Source organism: Parasteatoda tepidariorum, chromosome 9 (assembly GCF_043381705.1).
Source record: "Parasteatoda tepidariorum isolate YZ-2023 chromosome 9, CAS_Ptep_4.0, whole genome shotgun sequence".
Lineage (NCBI taxonomy): Eukaryota > Metazoa > Arthropoda > Arachnida > Araneae > Theridiidae > Parasteatoda > Parasteatoda tepidariorum.
In genome coordinates, this window is record NC_092212.1 from 64,419,904 (window position 1) to 64,442,109 (window position 22,206).

Sequence of the window (22,206 nt, forward strand, 5' to 3'; positions counted from 1 at the left end):
ATCCATTTTAATAATTAATGTCAGTTCATGTAATATGCAGGTAATCAGAGTTTAGATGCTTTTCATATCTCTCTCCCTCCTTTTTTTTAAACAACAGTATCAAAATTTCTAGTTGTGCTATCTATGAAATCAATTGCAATTTTCATATTTCGCAATAATGCTCTTTTTTTATAAAGTTATGTTTCATTAAATTTAAATAACTTACTATTTATTACTGCCAGTTAACTCTTTATTTATTGTCAGTTGATATAATATTTAGCAAATCAGAGATTAGATGCTTTTATCTCTTTCTTTAATAACATTATCTTCTTTGAATTGTGGTATCTAAGACTTAGTTTGTAATTTTCATATTTCATAAAAATGTGCACTTTTATAAAGTTATGTTATGTTAGCATTGTTAAAGTTATGTAAAAAATCATCAATGTTAATATTGGTTGATTTTTCAGGTTATTGTTGCTCTTCAAGCCGATGATGTTAAGCTACTTAACAGTATAGTCAATTTAATGCGACCAAGTAACTATTAAATAATCTAGTTTATATTTTTTTGCATTTTATGTGATTTTATGTATTTAACTTTGTTTATTGTTTTAAAGGCAATAGAACGCATAAGAATGTCAAAGAGGAAAAAACATATGGTCTTCTGCTACCAGACTACTGTACGTTGCCAGCAGAGCTTAAGTCTTATTCCTCTGGCCCTGTACTTAGCATTGAAATCAAAGTTGGTAAAATATTCAAATTTTTCTTGTATTCTGATCGAGTGTAATCTTGAACAGGGTCTTGATTCATCTAAATCTGCGATTCCCAATTTTTTTTGGCTTTGGAACCTTGAGACATAGCAGGGGTCTGTCTAGGTTTTTCTTAAAAGTACCTATTTTGTGAAAATTTTGACATAATTTGTGAAAAATTAAAAATTATATTAAAAAGTGAACACTAAAACATGGTAAAAATATAGATTTATCGTTTCTTAAGGGAGACAAAAATAAAATTTTAAGAAAAAGTATTTTGTGAAAATACCGTTTTTCCTAAAGTTTAATTTGTGAAACTACCGTTTTACCTAAAATTGAATTTGTGAAGGTACCGCTAAACGGTAGTAAATTCGGGCTGGACAGACCCCTGCATAAGGAATAAATTTTATTAGCAATTTTGAACATAGAAATTAATGAAAGACTTTAAATTATTTTTAAAATATGTGATGATGAAAATTTCATGAATTATTTTGAAAATATTTAGTGAATGAATGAAGAATGAAATTTTTTTTATCACGTCATTTTTATTAATATTAGTCTTAAAATTGGTTCTTATGACAGACAGGCATCTAGTCTAGTTCTTAATTTGATTTTAATCCATTCATAAACTGAAAACCAATAAGCTAAAATATGGTTTCTATCAAAATAAAAGTAGAAGAAGAAGAAAATAATTATTAAGTATGGTTATTATAGAAACATACTTCACTGTTGAATTTGGTTGATTTTATCCAATGTAAATATTTAAGAAATAATCCAAATTTAAGAAATAAATTGCTATTGTTTTAACATTGTTAATAACTGCAGCTGTTTTAAAAATAAGCTTGGCAACTGCAAATAAAATATTAAAAGCCAGCTGTGCAATAAATGGATAACCTTTCCATATTGTTTCGTGGAGGACAACTGAAGGAAAGTGTCGAATATGACATAAATTTTGAGCAAGCTGTAAAATTGGGGAAAATAAAAGAAGCACATAACTGTAATTTTATGCTTCAATTTTTTTCTTCTATGTAGAAACCTTAGTCTAATTAACTTGTAAATAGTGAAAAAAAAAATGGAAGCAATGTGGAATTATGTTTTTTTTTCTTCTTCATATTCAAACAGTAATTGTAGTCTGTGTACTTCAGATAATTTATCTGTTATTATTATAGAATGATCTGTGTTGCAAAATATCTGTAATTTATAAACATAATCTTTGTTTAAAAATTCTCCCCTCTATTTTAAGATGCCCTCCAAAAATTTATAAATGAGTGAAGTTAGTTTCTAAAAATGTTTCTTTGGATAACATTGCTCTTGATTATCTGTTGACCAGAATTTGGGATTTGAATGGTTTTTGACAGGAAACATTAGATTTAATGCCCGTTATCAAAAGTTAAAAAAAATAAATAAAGCACCTTCTTTAACCATACTCTTATTACGAACAAAGATGTAAATATGTAACTGATTTTATTAATATATATTTATCTTAAATATTAATTAGTTGTGTTTTTAAAATTATATTAATAAATACATATATATTGATAGAACTGTGTACTTTCAAATATTGCTGTATAAATTTGTAATTTAAGTTCATAAAGATTTGAGGAGTTAAAAGAAAAGTGACAATTCTTTTAAAAATATGTTTCAAAGTTTCATGAGATAATGTTTTTTCAACTAAAAATTATAGTTTAATTGCTAATTTTTATTTTTTTCTGCTAAAGTTTTTGCCATTTTTTAAACTTTTTATCAGCTTTCATATAGAACTACCCCGCAATATCTAGTTTTTGACAGTTTAAGACCAAAATGAAGCCTTTTTTTAAAAAAATATATTTTTTATATTATGGATACAAATTTAATATTAGAAAAATTTTTATTACAGTTTCATGCTAATTTCCCAATATTTTGACCAAGGTTGGCATTTTGTTCGGAAAAAACCCATTTCTTCCAGGATACTGGATGAAATGGAAGTAATTTAAAATGACCAATATAATCGTCTAGCAATAAGTACAATAGAATAGCTTAAATTTTAGCAAATTAAATTTAATATAGTACCAGAAAATTAAGTTTTTCACATTTTTTTCTTTTTTCAGAATTATTCTTTATATTAATTTTAATTTTATGCTGAGTTTTAAAATCTTTTTCATGATTTAAAAGCCAGTTTAAGTATTCTTTTTTTTATAAATACATAATTGCAGAAATTAGTATCCTGTTTGTAATTGTGAATTCAATATGTAATTTTTTAGTTGTGTATATGTTTTGTATGTGATTTGTTAATTTAATGCTATTAAAAATTTTATAATGATAACAATTCTTTTTATAACTATAAAATTAGGTTTTATTAAACTAATTTCTTTTAAAATACAGTTATTTTAATATCTTAAAAAAAAAACATTTAAGTTATTCTATTATATAGCTTGGATATTAATACTATATTATTGAAACTAGATTGTAATTATAATGATTTTTTTAGAAAGATTTTTTGAAAGAGAGTTTCTTTCATTTCTTCCCTTTGATTTCAGAGAAACCTATTTTTTACACTGAGGAAGTTGCTTGCCCATATTAAACTTCTAGAAAATCTAGCTAAGGGGTTTATATTGTCATATTATTTTCTGATACTACATATGCGACCACCCCTCTTTTATATGAAATCTATGTGATCTATTTTGAAACTTAATGCAAAATCTAATGCCTTTATGTAATTTTTTTATGATGTATTGCTTCACTTGTAATATCTCACATTTAACTGATGTTAAGAAGCTTTATAAAACTGTTTTTATATTTTTTTTTGAAATTTTCCTTTTTAAGCCTAAACCTGGTGCTCTATTAGCCGAAAAATTTTTTGATTCTAGTCACTCTGAACAGTCCAAATTGTTCTGTCACTTTTGCCGGAAGCAAATCTATAAAGTAAGTCGGTAAGTTTAAGTATCATATTTAGTATACATGCACTGTTGAGTTAAAATTACACATTAATAAAAATATCATATTTATTCCATTCTTTAAAAAAGTATTCAAAAGTCTTAGATGTTTTTCTGATAAAAAGACATTTCAAGAGTATAAGTAACATTTAAACTTAGAAAAGAAGTGTCAAAGAAAATTTTCCATTCTGTTTCTTCTTCCTTTTTTAAATTGGCTTTAAAATTTTAGTGCCTGATACTATTTTAACCCTAGATTCAGAAACATGTGGAAGATAAATAATTCACTATCAGTCATCTAATGATCTAAGAATATACTTAGAAGTTCATCTGTCACTTTAAAAGTTACAAGCGCTTACACAGTTTGTGCAGTCTGAAAGACAAATGTTTATGAATCTAAGGTTATTTTAACCCCAAATTCAGAAGTACCACTTGAAACATTACCATAAAAAAGTAGTTTTAACGTTTCAGTTTGAAAATATTAAGTAAATTTTTATTCCTTGTTATTAATTTGAGTATTTAATCATTATTTTGCATTTTACTCTTCATAAACTGGGTGTTCCTTAATGACCACCTATAATGTATATTTTTAGAATCCTTGTCAAAAATGGGATTAGGGTTCCCAAATTATTGTTACGAAAACTCTGTCAAAATTGATCAAATTGCTATTGTTGGTGTTGAAACCATCAAAACCTGTTTAATTGCCACAGGAAACAGAAATTGCAGAGCAATTATTAGAAGTGCCTCTTCATTAGGTCAATGAGGGGCCGTTCAAAAAGTACGTACATCCCGAAGGGGGGAGGGGATTTGCTATTATGTACGGTTTTGTACGATGGGGAGGTATTATGCAAAGTACGTACTTTATAAACATACACCAAATTTAAATTTGACTTTATCCTACACATTCCTTAAGTAAATATTTAATTTTATTTAAAACATAATTATTTTAATTTTTATGAAGAACCTAATAAAATGTAGACTAATAAATGTAGACTAATAAAATGTACGTACTCTAAGGGGGGGGGGAGAGTAAGACCTTATGTACGGTAATGTACGAAGGGGGGGAGGGGTTTAAAATTTCTCCATTTTTGTGTACGTACTTTTTGAACGGCCCCTGAGGAGAATTTGATATTTTTAATCATACCTTCTTTAGTAGCCAATTGAAAGTGTTTTTGCTTTTTCTTTACTTAAACTTACTGTGTGTACTCTTCTGATTTCGTTTTTAACAAGGATTCTAAAAATAAACATTAAAAGTCGCAATAACAACATTTACAATCCTCTAATTTTGTGTACTTTTTTTCAACAAAAGTTCTAAAGATATTGGGTTGACACTATCGAACACTCTGTACAACTGATTCTATTATAAAATGAAGTTTCTGATTATGTGTATATTTTTTATATCTTTCCTTGCTTGTTAATTAGCTTTGATACCTGTTAACTTCTTAAATACCTGTTAAATACCTGTTTTTTCCCCCAGATGAGGGTAGATGGTGTTTCTCCTAAAAGTTCCTATTGTCCTACAGATTTATTCAGTGGGTAAGAAGTTTCATAGTTAAAAATTTTAAATGTATCAGAAAAAATTAATTATTAATTTAATTGTTGTTTATTAGTTTGTATTGATTTGATTTAGATGTCCTAAAAGAATGCAGCATGCACTGAAAATGCTTCTGCAAACTCCACAAAATAATCTACGAATATTTAAGGATCAAAAAATTATTTATTCCAATGAAAAAAGATGTGACTTAGAAGAAACATTATGTGGCTTCTTCAATGATTCTAAATATAGGTAAAAGAAAGATTTCCTTAAAAAATGCATATTTAATTATTCTATTTTAATGGTTTTAAATATGTATAGTTGAAACATGTTAAGGTTTTTTTTCCTTCATTTTAACAAAAACTCAATTAATGAGATAGTAAAATACTTGACTGATTTTTTAGTTGTCTTCTAAAATTCTTTGTGTTTGGGGATTTTTTTAAAAAAAGTATTCGAATTTTTGTTTTACTATTATTTGCTGTTTTAAAATAATTTATTTTTTAAATAGCAGTTATTATCTCATATTCATCAGTTATATGTTTTATGTTTGGTATATGTAAAAAATTGGAAATTAAAAAGTCCTTTTTACATTCAATAAAAAGTAAAAACTTAATAACTTGTTTTATCTCTGATTAAGGAAAAAAAAAGTTCAATTCTAACCTGCATTTTAAGTTACCTATCTCTAAGATTTAAAACTAAATTAATTTTCGAATTTTAATTTACTTGTTTGCGATAACATTAACAAGTAAATTTTTTTTAAATTTAATTTCTGTGGATTATTTGTTCAACAATGACATTTATTTATATTCAATAAACAGTGCTAATATAAATAAACTAAAAAAAATGTATTTTAAAAACGCCCCATAATATTTTTTATTACCATTCTCTTCATGACATTTTTATTTATTTACTTAATTTATAATTTGACATAGTCACCTGTAACCTTTACACATTGAGAATTTTTATAGCATTTTTTAAAAAAAAAAATTCAATTTCTCTGGCTTAATTGCTTAACAGTAGCATTTAGTTTTATGCACCAAATAATACTACAGGGGTCTGTCTAGGTTTTTCTGACAGGTACCTATTTTGTGAAAATTTAGACGTAATTTGTGAAAAATTAAAAATTATATTAAGAAATCAACACAAAAATATGGATTTATCGTTTCTTAAGGGATACAAAAATGAAATTTTAAGAAAAAGTATTTTGTGAAACTACCGTTTTTCCAAAATTGAATTTGTGAAACTACCGTTTTTCCTAAAGTTGAATTTGTGAAGGTACCGCTAAACGGTAGTAAATTCGGCCTGGACAGACCNTAAAAAAAAGTATTCGAATTTTTGTTTTACTATTATTTGCTGTTTTAAAATAATTTATTTTTTAAATAACAGTTATATTCATCAGTTATATGTTTTATGTTTGGTATATGTAAAAAATTGGAAATTAAAAAGTCCTTTTTACATTCAATAAAAAGTAAAAACTTAATAACTTGTTTTATCTCTGATTAAGGAAAAAAAACCTGCTCTAACCTGCTAAATTCTAACCTGCATTTTAAGTTACCTATCTCTAAGATTTAAAACTAAATTAATTTCGAATTTTAATTTACTTGTTTGGGATAACATTAACAAGTAAATTTTTTTAAAATTTAATTTCGGTGGATTATTTGTTCAACAATGACATTTATTTATATTCAATAAACAGTGCTAATATTAAAAAAAAAAATGTATTTTAAAAATGCCCCATAATATTTTTTATTACTATTCTCTTCGTGATATTTTTATTTGTTTACTTAATTTATAATTTCATAGTCACCTGTAACCTTTACACATTGAGAATTTTTTATAGCTCATTTAAAAAAAAAATTTAATTTCTCTGACTTAATTACTTTACAGTAGCATTTATTTTATACGCCAAATAATACTAGCATAAATAAGTCAATGCATTTTAAAAATGCTTCATTATTTTTTTTTATCTCGGTATTCATGATATTTCAATTTATAATTTTATAGTCATGTACACACACTCATTAGACTTGATGCACACTTATTAGACCTGAGCACATAATTTAATTTCTAAGACTTATTTATTAGTAACATTCACTTTTATTGAACAGTTAATATTAATAAAAATAAACATATTATAAAAATGCCCTAAGTTTTTTTTTTATCACAGTACTCTTCACATTTTTATTTAATTTATGATTAATTGTTATTTCCTACACGTAGAATACTTGAGAATTTTTTTTAAAATTTATTTCAATTCCTGTGACTTACTTGTTTAACAAAGACATTTCCTTTGCTCTTAGTAGACTTTGACATTTTTGCAATTTAATTTTCTTTTTTTTACAAAAAAAAATTCTGTGGCTAATTTGTTAGTAACATTTATTTTCATTCAATAAATAATAGTGATATAAATAAATAAATGCATTTAAAAAAATTCCTTATAGTTTTTTTTTTTTTTTTTAAGCTCACAGTATTTTTCATGATATTTTTATTTAGTTTTTTATCATTTAGCTTAACAGCTGACTATTTCCTATGAACTATTTAAGCTTGGGCTTGAATATTTTTATTTCAAAATATATAATTTAGTATCTGAATATTTGTTGTTGAACATCATGTAAGAATATATAATGTTATGTTTCTGATTGAAAATTTAATAATTATTTTGCTTTATCTTTTTTTTTTCCAGTTGCGTTGATGCCTTAATCAAACTAGTCATTGCGGTATTACTTAATCCTATTTCTTGTAAGCCTAAAGAAATATTTGAGGCTTTGAATGAATGTGATATTTTAACCTGTGCTAATGCTCACCCTGAATGTATTGAAAGTGGTAATTAAACTTTTTATTTTTAACACTAAAGTTTAGTTCCAAATCTTGTTTTTCATTTAAATTTTTTTATTTTAAATGGAAAAAAAATTGCTTCAGAAGTAGAAAACACAATAACTTTTCTGTGTTTTTCACTAGAATTAAAAATAATTCTTGTAAAAAATATTTTTATTTGAGGTAAAAATTTCTGAATGGTACTTAATAAGTTTCATGAATGGTCAACTCATATGTATTAAAAGAAATTAATGGAAAGAGAATCCAAGAGGAAATGACATGCATGTACATAAGTAGCATTATTTTAGAAATTTATCTTGATTTATCATAATTTTTAATTATGTTGTGAAAAAGATAATAATATATGGGTCATTCTCACAAAATCAGTCATTTTCATGTCCCCAGTATATTTTATGTTTGTTTTACAACTTATGAAAAAAAAAATTTCAGGGAAAGTGTCCTTCAGAATGCAGGCTTATAAAAGAATAAAAATGTCAATTTTTATTTTTTATTTATTTTAGGTAATTAAAATATACCAATATGTCATTCCCTCACTTGTCCACTGTTGATTTAATAAAAGAAAAAATTGTTTCTGAAATTAAAAAAAAAAATTACAAATTCATGTTATTTCAGAATATTGAAATATAGAATTCAGAAAATCAATTTTAAATTTAATTTCTGATAAAAATATTAACACAGCACTATTTTAAACTTTGTCCCCAGTGTTTCGCGTCATTCCCTCACAACAATGTTCTTTTCATCTGCAATCTTCTTAGAATAAAAATATTTTAATAAAAACTTTAGCAGTTAACAACTGGCATCATAGAACAAAATTGCAGTATGTTTCCATCTTCAACTTAAAGAAGCTTTGCTGTGGAATAAATTTGAATGAATCAAACCAGGTATTTGTCATTCCCTCATGTCGTTTTTTAGAGTAAAATAAAATACAACTTTATCGAGAAAGTGGATAATTATATGTTGCTTTCTTGTATGTGATTGATTTCAGAAATTAATTAGGCCTAACTGTTATTTTCAAATTTTATTAAATTTGTCATTCCCTCACTAGTGTATAAAGTGAGGGAATGATGCTGAAGTGAGGGATTGATTCATGATGATTATATTATAAAATTTTTTTTGTGCAATCGTGCCAGCCAATTTTATTTCCCAAACCTGTAAAAACTATTAAATATATAAAACTAAATTATAATAAATATTAGATATACATAGTATGTTATCATTTTCAAACTTGAGGTTGCTGTAACTTAGAGAAAAACATGTATTAAAATAAAATGTCATTCCCTCACTTTTTAAATAGTGAAATTAATTAATTAATTTAAATATTAAGTATAATTTATAGGATATATACTTTCTTTATAATGCCATTACATATTTCTATTAATATAAAAAGTTTCAGAGCTTTTTATTCACTTTACTTTTTTGGGATTTTATGAACTGAAAAATGACAGTTTTTGTGAGAATGACCCATATATATGAATATTTTTATTACAGATGCGTATAAATTATATACACATATGTATATATAATTGTTAGTTCCTATGTGGTTTTTACTATAAATATGATTATACAGTCGAACCCGGATCTAGCTTGAGATGGTTCCTTCACAAATATTATTCTTATCTTATGTATAATATTTGTTTAGAAGGTTTTCATTTCCATGTAACCCAAATGCGGGCTGGTTCCATCAAAAATATCTCCACGAAGGCTAGTTTTTCCCAATGCCTAATCCAAGGGTTCCCTTGTCTGGGTTGGGTTCAAAATTACGAAGCTGCATCGTAGAACATTCGTAGCTGTAAACTTAGAATTGGATCAACTGTTAAAAAAATATTAGTAATTTTTGTTAGTAGATTCCCACATTCTTCAGACATTTTAAAGAAAAATACTGAAGTAATTTTGTTTTAAACAGAAAAACAATGACTCTTGATCCTAATGATGGAGAAAGTAAGGATTTGTTACAGTTTTGGAGAAACAGCACATTTGAAACAGATTGAAATACTGTAACTTGTGTTGTTGGTTCAAGAAATGGTTGCAAAACAGAATTATAACCAATGCAACCAGTTTTCTTCATATCAAACTGGCATTCCACTTTTGAGGAAAGAGAATGAAATATTTATTTATGTAGTTTGTTATGACTTAAGCTTCATAGATGGCGCTTTAGTTATAATAGTACGGATGTGATGAAGAATTTAAAAATAGTGCGTGTAAATAGATTTTTTTTTTTTAATGTTTATGTTGTTCTATTTAAATAGAGTTGTATTTTATCACTGAATTTAAATTCTAGTTATAGCAACTCAAGCTTATTCAGTTAGCGACAGGCACTTAAACTAATTTACTGTTGAAGCTGAAGAAGGATATGGAACTAGCAAATATTTAGTAATAATTTGATCGACAGAAAGTAAATTATTACTGATAATCAATAGTGAGATCCTAACAAAATTATTGAAAAATATTGCTGAAATCCAAAGAGAAAAAAATTACTGAAAATTATTATTGGGAGTAAATTATTAAAGCAGTAATATTCTAGTACAGAAAATCTGATTCAAAGTAAGAAAGAGTTAACTATTTCGATTCTCATTAAAGTTTGATTTTTTCATTTATTTGTATTTTTCAGAATGAAAAATGTACTTTAAAAGCAGAAATTCTTTTAACATTTCAGGAAAAAGAGGTCTATAAAAATAAAGTACTGATACAAATGAAGAAGGTATAAATAGTTACAAGAAAGTTAAATCTACAAACTCCTCTATGATGCCTTAATTTTTTCGGCTATGTTTAAAAATTATCAAATAAAAACTTTTTCAATATGCATCGAAACTAAATGCAAGTTTTGTTAACCATTAGTAGATTCTACTTTACATAAACACTACTAATAATTAATATGAAGCTCTTTCCGTGATAGTCATTACATATGCTTAGCCAATGGCCTCTCTGAGCATCCAAACAAAACATGGTTAAACGGTTAGAATGCTAAACTGTAATATTATAATCACCATATTGAATCAGCATGATAAATAATATCTTGTATTTGTAGGTTTTCATGTTTTGCCCAGAGATTGTGTACTTCAAAGGGTATTAAATCTTCAGTTGTTAGATAAGTTGGATATTCAAACAGTGTATTCTTTATTGAATATGATAAGAAAATCAAATGATGAGTATGTAATTTTTTTATTTCTCTTCAATTATCACTTATTTGAATTATCATAACCATTGTTTACGATCTTTCTTAGAGTTTTTTTTGATTTACTATTTATTGTAATAAACTTTTGCTTATAATATATATACTATTTCTCTATGCTAAGCACATAATTTTTTTTTGCATTCTTTACGCAAAGCATATATTATTTCTATTGCCTCTTCAATGTACCACTTCTTTACGATTTATATAAGATTAACCTACAAATAAATAAATTAAGTATTAACTCTTTTACCTGGCTAATTTTTTTGTCTTGTCTAAAATTTAAATTAATTTTTAGATATATTTATTAATAGTAAAAAATTAGTTTAATAATTAGTTCATTTTAGTCTAATTAATAGATTAATTTATATAGAAACTTAATGTTTTTTATTGCAATACTAATTCATAATTTATTTAAAAATAAACAATCTAAATATGTATCGCTTGCTAGATTTTTTCTTATACGGTAGAATTTTGCCAGAATTTGTTAAATTAACTCATTTATTGTTTAAGGCTTATAAATATTCTTTTAAAATTTATTCATGGGCTGTAATTCTAATGACATTAAAAACAATGTCTAACAAATTAGAGCTTAAAAAATCAGGTCTTAATAATGTTAATGTTTCTCAGTTCTAAGACTTTAAAATGCTCTCTTTCATTTACATTTCTGTTTCTAAAAATTCATTTTAGCATAAATAGTAAAGTTTTGTTTTGCATTATTAAATTTTCAAATTATTTAAATTTAAGTTCATAGAAATGATTACTAAGTTTTGTGAAACATTTTAGTTTTGTAATTATTCCCTGTTTTCAAAATTTTAGAACATCCAACTCCATTGGTTGTTATTCAAGATCTGAAATTCCACCTCATCTTGGAGAGAAACAAAAGGCAAAAAGTGAATCAGACTATCAATATGCTTCAAGAAAAGTATAATTTTTTTTGCATTTGATTTTTTTAAAATTATTATTAATGTGGTAAAAGATGAGTTTATTAGGGTGATTCCGCACAAAATCAACCAATGATCAAAATGTTAAGGCCTTTAAACAAGCATGTGATTTTCCCCCTAATTCAAAGAATTCCGCAAACCTCAAGACTGTTGATTCGCTGCAAATGAATAATTCTAAAAAAGAAATTGATAATAGAATTTTAGCTTCTTCCTCCAAGAAATTGGGATTAAAACCCAATAGACCAGTTAAATTTAGATTCACAAAAAACCAGTTAAATTTAGATTTCTAACTTGCAGTACTGGCTGTTATAATTCTGTTTTTGGTAAAAGTTTTTTTTAATTATTTAAATACAGTACAGAACCCGTTATCCGGAAATCAGAAAACCAAAAAACCGGAGCGAAATTCGATAAATTTTCCCGCTATTTTAAAAAAAAAATTATTTTTTTTCCTCATAAGATTTTAGGATTTTTCTTTCTTTTTACCTTACCATCATTTTGGAGATAATCATTAGTGTATTACTTCATCATTTTTTCTTCTTTTTAAGATTATTTCCAAATTTTTTTTATTTTTTTAGTTGGGTTTAACAATAAAAAAACGGCTTTTTGTAGCGATTCAGAAAACCGGAAAAATCAGTTATCCGGAATAGCGATGGTCCCAATCGTTCCGGATAATCTGTTCCCTACTGTATTATTTTAAATAAAATTATTTCAAATGATAAGCATTTTATTATTAATAACAACCAAAACGTTATTAAATATTTAAATAACAATAATATTAATAATATTCTTACATGTGATTTTGAAAATCGTTTCAAGAGTATACCATACTATAATTTAAAGAATATTTGCTTAGATATTTTTGATAATTATTTGATTAATGAAGACGTTAATAAATAGGATTGGATAAATTTATGTAATGTTAACATTTTCGAAAATTATCTTTTTAATGAAATTTGTTTTTACAGACAAATTAAAGGTATTTCAATGGGTAATTGTTGTTCAAGTGCTTTTTCTAATATTTTCTTACATTATTATGAACATAAATTTTTACAACATAATTTATTAATTGGGTTTAGATTTATTGATGATTTAATTATTTTTGATTGTAATGATTTTGATTTAATTAATGATATTTATCCTGAAGAACTAAATTTTATTAAGACTAATTCAGAAGATTTATTGTACATATTTTTTACATATTTATGTACATTATTCTTGATATTAAAATTCTTAACTATAAAATTTTCATTGGATTATACGATAAAAGAAGGGATTTTAAGTTTAATGTAATTAGTTTAACACATTTTAGTTCCAACCTTTATTTTAAGAATATTGTTATTAGTCAAATTCTTAGGTTTAAATTCATTTGTAATAATAAAACAGATTTTCTATCAGCTCTTGGGACTTTCAGGATTACCTTAAAGAATAATAATTTTCCTTTTAATTACTATAATTATGATGTTTTAATTCAAAATATTTTAAAAACGTTCAAATAGTTTGGCCAATATTGAAGCCTGCATAAATAGGCCTATGCGGTGAAATTAAGGATTTCTTTTTCCAAAGCAGATGGCAGTACCTTATAAAAAAATTTTTTGCTCATTAAATATTTTTGTTTCGTTGTTCAAGATTTTCAAATAGGTGTCAGCACTTGATTTATTTATAATATTTTCTTAATGGTTCGGCAATTTATATTTTATTTTGATTTGGTTAATCTAACTGTAACTATTTTTATTTATAAGTAGGCGTTTCATTTTTAAGTCTTACTAAGTGTACTTTTAAGTAGTGTTTGCTGGTTCATCATTTTTCTGTGCTTTTCAAATTTGGTAATGATTTTCTCTCATTGGTCTATCCATTATGGGGCCTCGGGGCACTGTCAGTTTTGGTTTTTCTACTGACAACAGAAAGACTCCTGTGTGTTTGTAGGCAGTGTGTCCCCTGAAGAAGTGCTGTCTTACACACATATCTTTTATTTTATTGCTTTTTCTTGCTTTAATAGTATGTTTGAATATCTAAATTAAAATAAAGCAAATTTGGTTTTAACTGCTTTTCCATTTTGATTTAATGAATTGTTAATTTACTTTTTTGTCTCTTTAATTTTTGTAAATTGGATTCATTTTCTGATTTAGATTATCTGAAGATCTAATTTCTTAAAATATAAAAAAAGCGTTTCAATCTTAGAAAAATATATTTAAATTGATATGTACATATGTCATTCAACATCCTATAAGCTTTTTTTTTTTTTTAAGAAATGCTTTATATTATCTTTAACTCAAAGATTTAAGAAATTTGTTTTATAAAGCTTGTTTATTGTTAGGTTTGGGAATTCATCATGGCTTTGGTGGCTAAGGATTGTTCTATAATGTTAGTTTTAAGCAACTATGAGGGAGAGTAAGTAATTGTATTTTTATAAAAAATTATTTAACTAATCAGAATTATTTACGTAATCAAAATTTATATAAATGATCATTTTATTTATTTGTATGATTTAAGATTGTTTTGTTAGTGCATACCTTTAAATAATTTTAATTCACAAATTAATAAAAATGATACAAAGCACATAACTTGAAGTATTAGATAAATGTTAATCTTATTTTGCTCAGCAGCATGTTTGTTAACCTGTGCTTCCAAATTTGTACTGGTTCTAAGTTCTAAAATACTTTTTTTTGTTGTATTCAAATCTTATCATGTGTTTTTTTCGAGTGTGTTATACAATTTAATGTTTGAACTAATATAATTCAGAATTCTCAATTTTTTTACAAGCTAAAAAGTGTTTATAAATTAGAGATTTAGGCTGATAATAAATTTTTTATCAATCTCAAAATATGTTAAAATGAATATTTAAAGTAAATGTGTCAGAAAGTTTATTATTTTTTTAAAAAAATGTTATATATTGTAGCAGTCATAAAGTATACAACATCTAGTACTTCATTATGTTAAAGATTCGTTTTCGGTATCAAAATTTTATTTTTTTAATTTACATAATTTTAAATTTGATTCTTATGTTACCAAAAAGTAGTCATTTAAAATAAATATAAATTCATTTTTTTGAAATTCTGCTACAGGTATGAATAATTTACAGAAATATGATATGAATTTACAGAAATATGATAATGATATTAATTTGTAGTTAAAATTAGTTTGTATTAACTATCATCTATTTTAGATTTATTTATTAAGGTTTTTCCTAAGGTTGTGTATTAAGAACTATCTTCATAAATGAAACAATCATTAACTATAAAAAAAAAGGTCATTCTACAAGAAATAGGCTATCAACACTATTTTTTAAAATTTTCATTTTTAAATAATAAAGTCACCTGTAGGCCCTGACTTTTTTGTTTCAATTTTTTTATTATTTATTTTTTATGTTATAGCTGTAACTTGATACTAAATTTTTTCTGAGAAACTAAAAATGATGTTGCAATTGATCTATAAGGTACAAGCAAATTATGATAATGAAACAAAATTGTTTAGAAGAGAATGTTAGAGAGAGAATGATATTGTTTCTGGAATTAATTTTAACTTAAAAGTTTTTTTTTTTACAGCAACACTGCAATTGTATTGAAAAATGAATTTTTTTAGGAACTATTTTTTTTTTGTGAGTTTAAATAGAAAAACACTAAAATTTTAAAAATATGTTTTATTATTATTGTAATTTTTTATAATTTTATCATAATTTTGAATAAAGCTTTTTTCTTTCTTTAATCACTTTAGAGACATAAAGAGTGCCAATTTAGTATCAGATGATTTTGGAAATCAATATATGTTTTCTATGGCTGTACTTGACTTAGATACTAAACCTTTGAGTAGGATAGAAAAGCATTATAAACGAACACCACTTTGGATACAAGCATGTTCTAATGTATCAGTTTGAATCATATTATATTGTAAGTATGTGAAAAAATTTTTGTATCAGTTAAAACATTTTTGAATTTTAATTGCTAACAAATTATGTAACAGGTTATTAAATTTACTAACAATATCTCAAATATTAATTTGTTATTTTTCAGTTTCATCTTTAAATAGCTGTATATATCTTTAATTTTTTCTAGAAATGTATTAAATACTATATATTTTAAGACTGGGATTTTTATTCAGCAGGTTCTAATTCAAAATTTTAAATGATTTTCAACCTTGTTCACCATTTTACTCTGAAAATTGTAATAAATGGGTTTCTAGCATTTTTTAATATTTGATAGCCTCCATGTGGCCTGGGGAAAAGGATAATTGAAAATATATATATAGTTTGTCTATGGTAAGAACTCCCCCCCCCCCGCCACAAAGTCTGAAGCCGTCTGCTGCTATAGCACATTTCAGGGAGGATAGCTTCTCTTCATTCTCGGGCAAACACAATAGATCAAAGAAAAAGGTTCCCTTTCTTTCATTGACCAGACTGAGCCAAAACCTGTCCAAAACAATGACCTTACTTGAAATAGTTATAACTCGTTACCATAGTCACCGCCATGGGTCCAGAGGAATGGCTAGGGGAATTCTTACTTTAGACCAACTATATGTTTAACGAATAAGAAATAAATCTTTGGAGTTAAAAATATACTTTTTGTTTTCAAATAATAATTCATTATATATTGTGAGTACCTCATTTTGTTTTGATATTCATTATATATTGTAATACCAAAAAGGCCACTGTGAGGCTCGGCCGTTAAGTTATTCATAGTCTATCACTACAGCTATTTGTCTCTTGTTCTCTGTTTGTTTTTTTCTGTCATTGTTTGATCTCTACATGGTTCTTTGTATTTTTCAACGTAGTAGTCTTTTCATCTTGCTATTAGAGAGAAAAAAAATATGAGCCATTATTACCTTTCCAAACGTTTATGGTTTAGAGTAGGGGTACACAAAGGAAAACATTCACTTCCAGGAACTACTATTAATTCAATATTTACATCAAATGATTAAAGTTTTGACCTTGTAATTTTTTTTATCAGGTTAAATTATAATATTATTGTAAACAAAAATGTAATAAATTAAGTATGGGGTTAATACAATTGCACATAATCAAATAGAATATTATTTTATTTTTTACTTGCCCCACTTTGAAAAGTGTTGCATGATATTTTAAATGATAAAAATATTTTAAGGTATCTTCCATGTGAGAGAGGATTAATTAATATGAAGAATAATTGCTGCTTTAATTAAATTAACATGAAGAATTAGTAAATGCAAATCAATGGCTTTTTATAGCCTTTTTTAAGAGCAACTTTTCAAAGTGACCTGATATTTCGTTTGATTATTCATATAATTGAGAATTACTTTTTCAAAAAAAAAAGTTCAAAAGTTAGATGATAGCTTGTCATTCATTTCTCAAAGGATAATAAAAACTTTTTAACACAAGTGTAATGAGCTGCGCACATAACGCATTTTTTTAATTAGAATATCTTTTAAAGCACCTGCTTAGTATCTTATGTACAGCATTACCTGGTAGATTTTTTAATTTTTTTTCTTTGCAAAACAAGATATTTAAATACAGATGAACTCTTTGAAAGTGCAAATTAAACTGATAACACCATTCATTGAAATGTCACCCTGTATTGAATCTGCTGCTTTGACAGACATATGATTTAAATTACAAACAATAAATAGGTGTTTTTAAGAGTTCCGAAGTTAGCTAGTGAAAAACATTTTCAAAATACAGCTTTTCCCAATAGTTTCTTTCTCTTTCATGCAACGTTTTTCTGTCTAATAACATTGTAAAAACTAGTTTGTTAGGCAGTTATGCTACTTCCTATTAACCCCAGAGGATTAGCTGATTAATATTCTATATAATATTTAATTAAACATAAATTTTAAAATTTTTAATAAAAGAATACGCTATTTCTAAGAGTAAAATATTTTTTATACAGTCGAACCTATTTATCTCAAATCTCACGGGAAAGGCGAAAAATTAGAGAGGTTTCAAGTTATACAGGTTAAATTAATTATACCACATACATCTATTTGCATAACAGTTTTTTAACATACATTTAACACTGAAAATAATAAATAAGATTTTTGACTGATAACCTTATTTGTTGTAATTATTCCTTTGAGGTTAGAAAGATTGCAAATTCCTCATAAATCGTTTTCTATAATTCACTTTAAAACTCTTAATTATCCATTGGTTGCAATTTTGAGGTCAAAATGAATTTCTATTCTTAGATTTCTTATCTATGTTGAAAAGCTAACCCCTGATGGTCACTACTCATTAACCCCTCACTTACTGCCAGAATCATTGTATTCCTTTCTAGTTAAGGAAGTGCAGGGATAGTGATTGAAATTCCAAGAAACACCCCCAACCTGTTCATCCTTACTTCCTGTGGATTCACGAAATTCATCTATGTCTACGAGTTCTGCTGATAAGGAAAGCTTTGACATTTGTGCTCTATTATTAGAAATTTGAAAAAAAAATCGACTTAAACATGGAAAATACATTTATTTTAGACAGTAAATGTAGGGAATTTAAAAAATTTTGAGACATAGAGGTTTTCGAGACAAACAGGTTCAACTGTAGTATATATATATATATATCAGTCTTGAGTAAAAATCTGGGTATCCAACCTAAATATTCAAACTTTTTGATTTCTACAACAACTGCCAGTTTAACTATACCAGTTTACAAGAGACTGCTGTGTTGTAAAAGGGTAATTGTTTATTAAACAAATATTTTCTTAAAAATCTTTTATATCTCAATACAATTACTTATTTTTAGCTTAATAAAATATTATGCTTTATTCGCTATTTTTTCTTTTCGTTTCAGTTGCTGTATAACTTGGCTGTCCTACAATAAGTAACAACATTATTTATTATTATGTGACTTCTAGTCAGCCGACTTTTGCTTATTTATGTAATTTTTAATTTATTATAATTGTTTGAGAGAGATGCATAACCTAAACAAATTATTTTAATATTGTTGATATGCAGAAATTAATTTTTTCTTTAGAAAATGTATAAGGCGTGTAACCTAAACTAATTATCTGGATTAGTTAGGACCACAGCACATCTGGTTAATGAAAAATCTAGATGATCGGATAAATTCAGTTATGGCAATGTGATAGGAAACTTTTTCCAGGCGTTTTGCTGTATTACTTGGCAAAGCCCATTTTCATAAGTATTATATTGCTAGCAAAATATTCAGATTTTATAAATTTAAAAAAAAATTTTTTTTTGCCTAAACAATTTTTCTCATACTATGTATCCTACTGCAACAAAGCCGCTTTAATTTTGTAGCATAACTAGATGCAATGAAAACTAACATGTATATTAAAATAGCAAATCTGCATGTTCAATCACTGCATAAAAAAAGGTAAAGATATGTTCTATCGAAATAAGGCCACCAAAGGAGTTAACAACCAATATATCTGCTATGTTTACATGTAACTTGAACTACATGATTTGAATACCATTTAAGCCCTGGAGGACATAAACAGTCTTTAATGTACAGCCATATTGAAGATGCCTCCTCAAGTTTCCTTGGAGATTGAAGTTATATAAAAAGGCCAGGCATTCCATGAAATGCAACCCTTTTATCAAAAAAACCATACCTGTGAAGATTCTGCAGTGCAGTGTAGGTGTTCCCTTGCTGGAAAGTCCCTCTCCAATAATTACTCAACAGCACACTGGCCATTGGAGAAGATATCCTCATCTACTGTTTCATTTTATATTGTGTACAAGTAATCGGCAATATAAAAATATTAATCAGTAGCCTATGTTGAAAGAATTTGGATGGCTCAGACAGCTTAGTGATATACAAAAAAGAAAGTTTTATTCTGATACTGAATTGAAGACTGCCATAAATGAAATTTGAATTAATATATGCTTAAGTCTTCCAAGGTTTAGCAAATGATAGTCAACATGACATAGTTCAAATCAAACAGTAGGGCAGATTTTCGTTCCCCTTTACTCATATTCTCGGGTTTGTCAAAAAGTGAGTTATTCTATGTAAAATATGCATGTATGAATCTTACTGGTTTTCCTTGCGTTTCATTATGGCACAAAATCAAGGTAGCTTTGCAGTGGAATACACTGTAGGATCAATGTAACAAGGCCCATGATAGATCCTGATAATTAGACTGTTCTGTTAATCGACATCCTGATAAAAAGAACTTCACTGTAATTGAAAAAGGCATAGACTTATATTTTAGGAAATTGTTCTAATATAATTCACATGAAGCATACTTGTAACATATGTGTGTATTAATGTTTAAGTAATTGACTTTACTGTCATTGGTGTACAAAAGGTTAAGTCTGAGAGGAGTTGGATTAAATTTTGTATAATTAACACCTGTCTGATTTTTATAAAAAATTGGTAGTTAACTGTTTGATCAATATTGCCACTAGGCCATACCTAGCATTAAATTACAATGAGAATGAATTATTCAATTTAATTGAATGAAATTTATACAAAAAGTTTGACAATATTTCAATCTTCATTAATACTAGAACTTGACTCATTCCATTCAATAGATTCAACTTCTTGTGTTCTATTTTTCTTTTCACCTTGTTTTCTGAAATTAAATCATTTCACTTATAAGCTGTCATTCCTGATCAAGTAAACCAGTTTCATTCATACCATTTCTATTTTTATGATACAAGTTGGGTACTTCTAAAAAACTGCAGCAGTAAAGAAGTTGGATTCTCATAAGAAAAATATAGATATACAGGGTTCCCAATTTCAGGGAAAAAAAAATTCCCTGACTTTTCCAGATACAACAGGTAAATTTTAATGAAAATCCATACATTAGTTTATCTATACCTTGCTATTGTTCATCAAAAAACTTTGATTTTTTAAAATTTGCAATATTAAATATTAGATTTTGTGAGCAAAAACATATAATAGAATGGAAAAGTTTCACTAAGGGGTGGAATTTTATAAAATAAAATAATTATAATAGATGTTATAATTACTTAAATCAAATCTCAATAATTGGTTATTTTTCAGATTTTTTGTAAAAAATTGCAACTTTCCCTGCTTTTTAGAGTTAAAATAAAATTCCCTGACCAGTGGGAACCCTGGGTATAGCAAGATATAAGTCATAAAAAACAAAAGTTTGACGCGACCCTTTAAAAAGATGCCATTTTCTTATAGAACTAATACATTCTGAAAGTTTCAGCTCAAAAAATTATAAAATGTAGACCTCATCTCTGGGCGTCAAAGTTTTAAAAAAATTAAAATTTTTCTCAAAAAAATAGTATTTTTTCCGCCATAAAATCTGAACGGACAGTTGTAAAGACACAAATATCGGTTTATTTTGTAGCTGATGTTTTTTTTCTTTCAGATAAATTAAGAATAAAAGGTGTTTTTCCTAACCCCTCGTAAAAATTTGTGTACAATTTGTAACCATTGTAAAATGGTTTCAGGAATAACTGGAATGAGTCAATATTTATGTAAGTATGTGCAATTTTTTGAATAAAAATAATAGGTTGACGCATGTGGGTGGGGTCTAAATAATTTATTGAGCTGAAACTCTTTAAATATTAGTTTTATTTAACCAAATGGCTCCTTTTTAGGAATGCTGTGAAAGATTCCATGAAAAAAATTTCTCCATGTTAAAAAAAACATCCTAGTCAAAACCATCTAGTTTCATTCTACAGTAAGGAACCGATTATCCGGAACAAATCGGGACCATCGCTATTCCAGATAACTGATTTTTCCGGTTTTCTGAATCGCTACAAAAAGCCGTTTTTTTATTGTTAAACCCAACTAAAAAAAATATATCTGGAAATAATCTTAAAAAGAAGAAAAAACGATGAAGTAATACACTAATGATTATTTCCAAAATGATGGTAAGGTAAACATCCTGCTATTTTAAAAAATAGCAGGAATATTTATCGAATTTCGTTCCGGATAACGGGTTCTGTACTGTATTTTACGAGGGTTGTAAATTAAATAGTGGCAACTGAACCATGCAACTCACAGAAGGGCGGGCATGCGCAAATAAGATATGGGAGCGGTGAGGTGGCACTGTTGTCGATGTGTAGAGTGCAAAAAACAGTCCATCTGCTTAGAAGGGTAGTTGTTGTGTGGCGTTAAAGTGAGGAGTTTCGTTTCCATCGCTCTAAAGCATGCTTTCAAATGGTGATCAGCGGTCGTGGCTTAAAA

General features: G+C 26.4%; 2 protein-coding genes across 8 annotated transcripts in view; one reads left to right on the top strand and one right to left on the bottom strand.

Moving 5' to 3' along the window:
• LOC107450832 (Inositol phosphate kinase 1) overlaps nucleotides 1–20,385 on the top strand; it is an 85,163-nt gene extending 64,778 nt beyond the window's left edge. For 4 of the 6 annotated variants that reach the window (XM_043050556.2, XM_071185495.1, XM_071185494.1 and 1 more), the window contains exons 4-14: nucleotides 447–513; nucleotides 594–718; nucleotides 3,528–3,626; nucleotides 5,112–5,170; nucleotides 5,265–5,420; nucleotides 7,852–7,991; nucleotides 11,029–11,149; nucleotides 11,992–12,097; nucleotides 14,431–14,504; nucleotides 15,828–16,000; nucleotides 18,865–20,385. In XM_043050556.2, the coding sequence (XP_042906490.2) occupies nucleotides 447–513; nucleotides 594–718; nucleotides 3,528–3,626; nucleotides 5,112–5,170; nucleotides 5,265–5,420; nucleotides 7,852–7,991; nucleotides 11,029–11,149; nucleotides 11,992–12,097; nucleotides 14,431–14,504; nucleotides 15,828–15,987 (1,107 nt within the window). In that variant the 3' untranslated portion in view covers nucleotides 15,988–16,000; nucleotides 18,865–20,385. Of the gene's footprint in view, nucleotides 1–446; nucleotides 514–593; nucleotides 719–3,527; nucleotides 3,627–5,111; nucleotides 5,171–5,264; nucleotides 5,421–7,851; nucleotides 7,992–11,028; nucleotides 11,150–11,991; nucleotides 12,098–14,430; nucleotides 14,505–15,827; nucleotides 16,005–18,864 lie in introns of all 6 variants that reach the window. The other 2 variants (XM_043050557.2, XM_071185493.1) reach the window with 1 other exon arrangement.
• Nucleotides 20,386–20,462: 77 nt separating this feature from the next.
• The window catches only part of LOC107450792 (uncharacterized), a 98,415-nt gene continuing 96,671 nt past the window's right edge, over nucleotides 20,463–22,206 (bottom strand). For both annotated transcript variants that reach the window (XM_043050554.2, XM_016066725.3), the window contains exon 10: nucleotides 20,463–20,611. In XM_043050554.2, coding sequence (XP_042906488.1) covers nucleotides 20,527–20,611 — 85 coding nt within the window. In that variant the 3' untranslated portion in view covers nucleotides 20,463–20,526. The remainder of the gene's footprint in view (nucleotides 20,612–22,206) is intronic.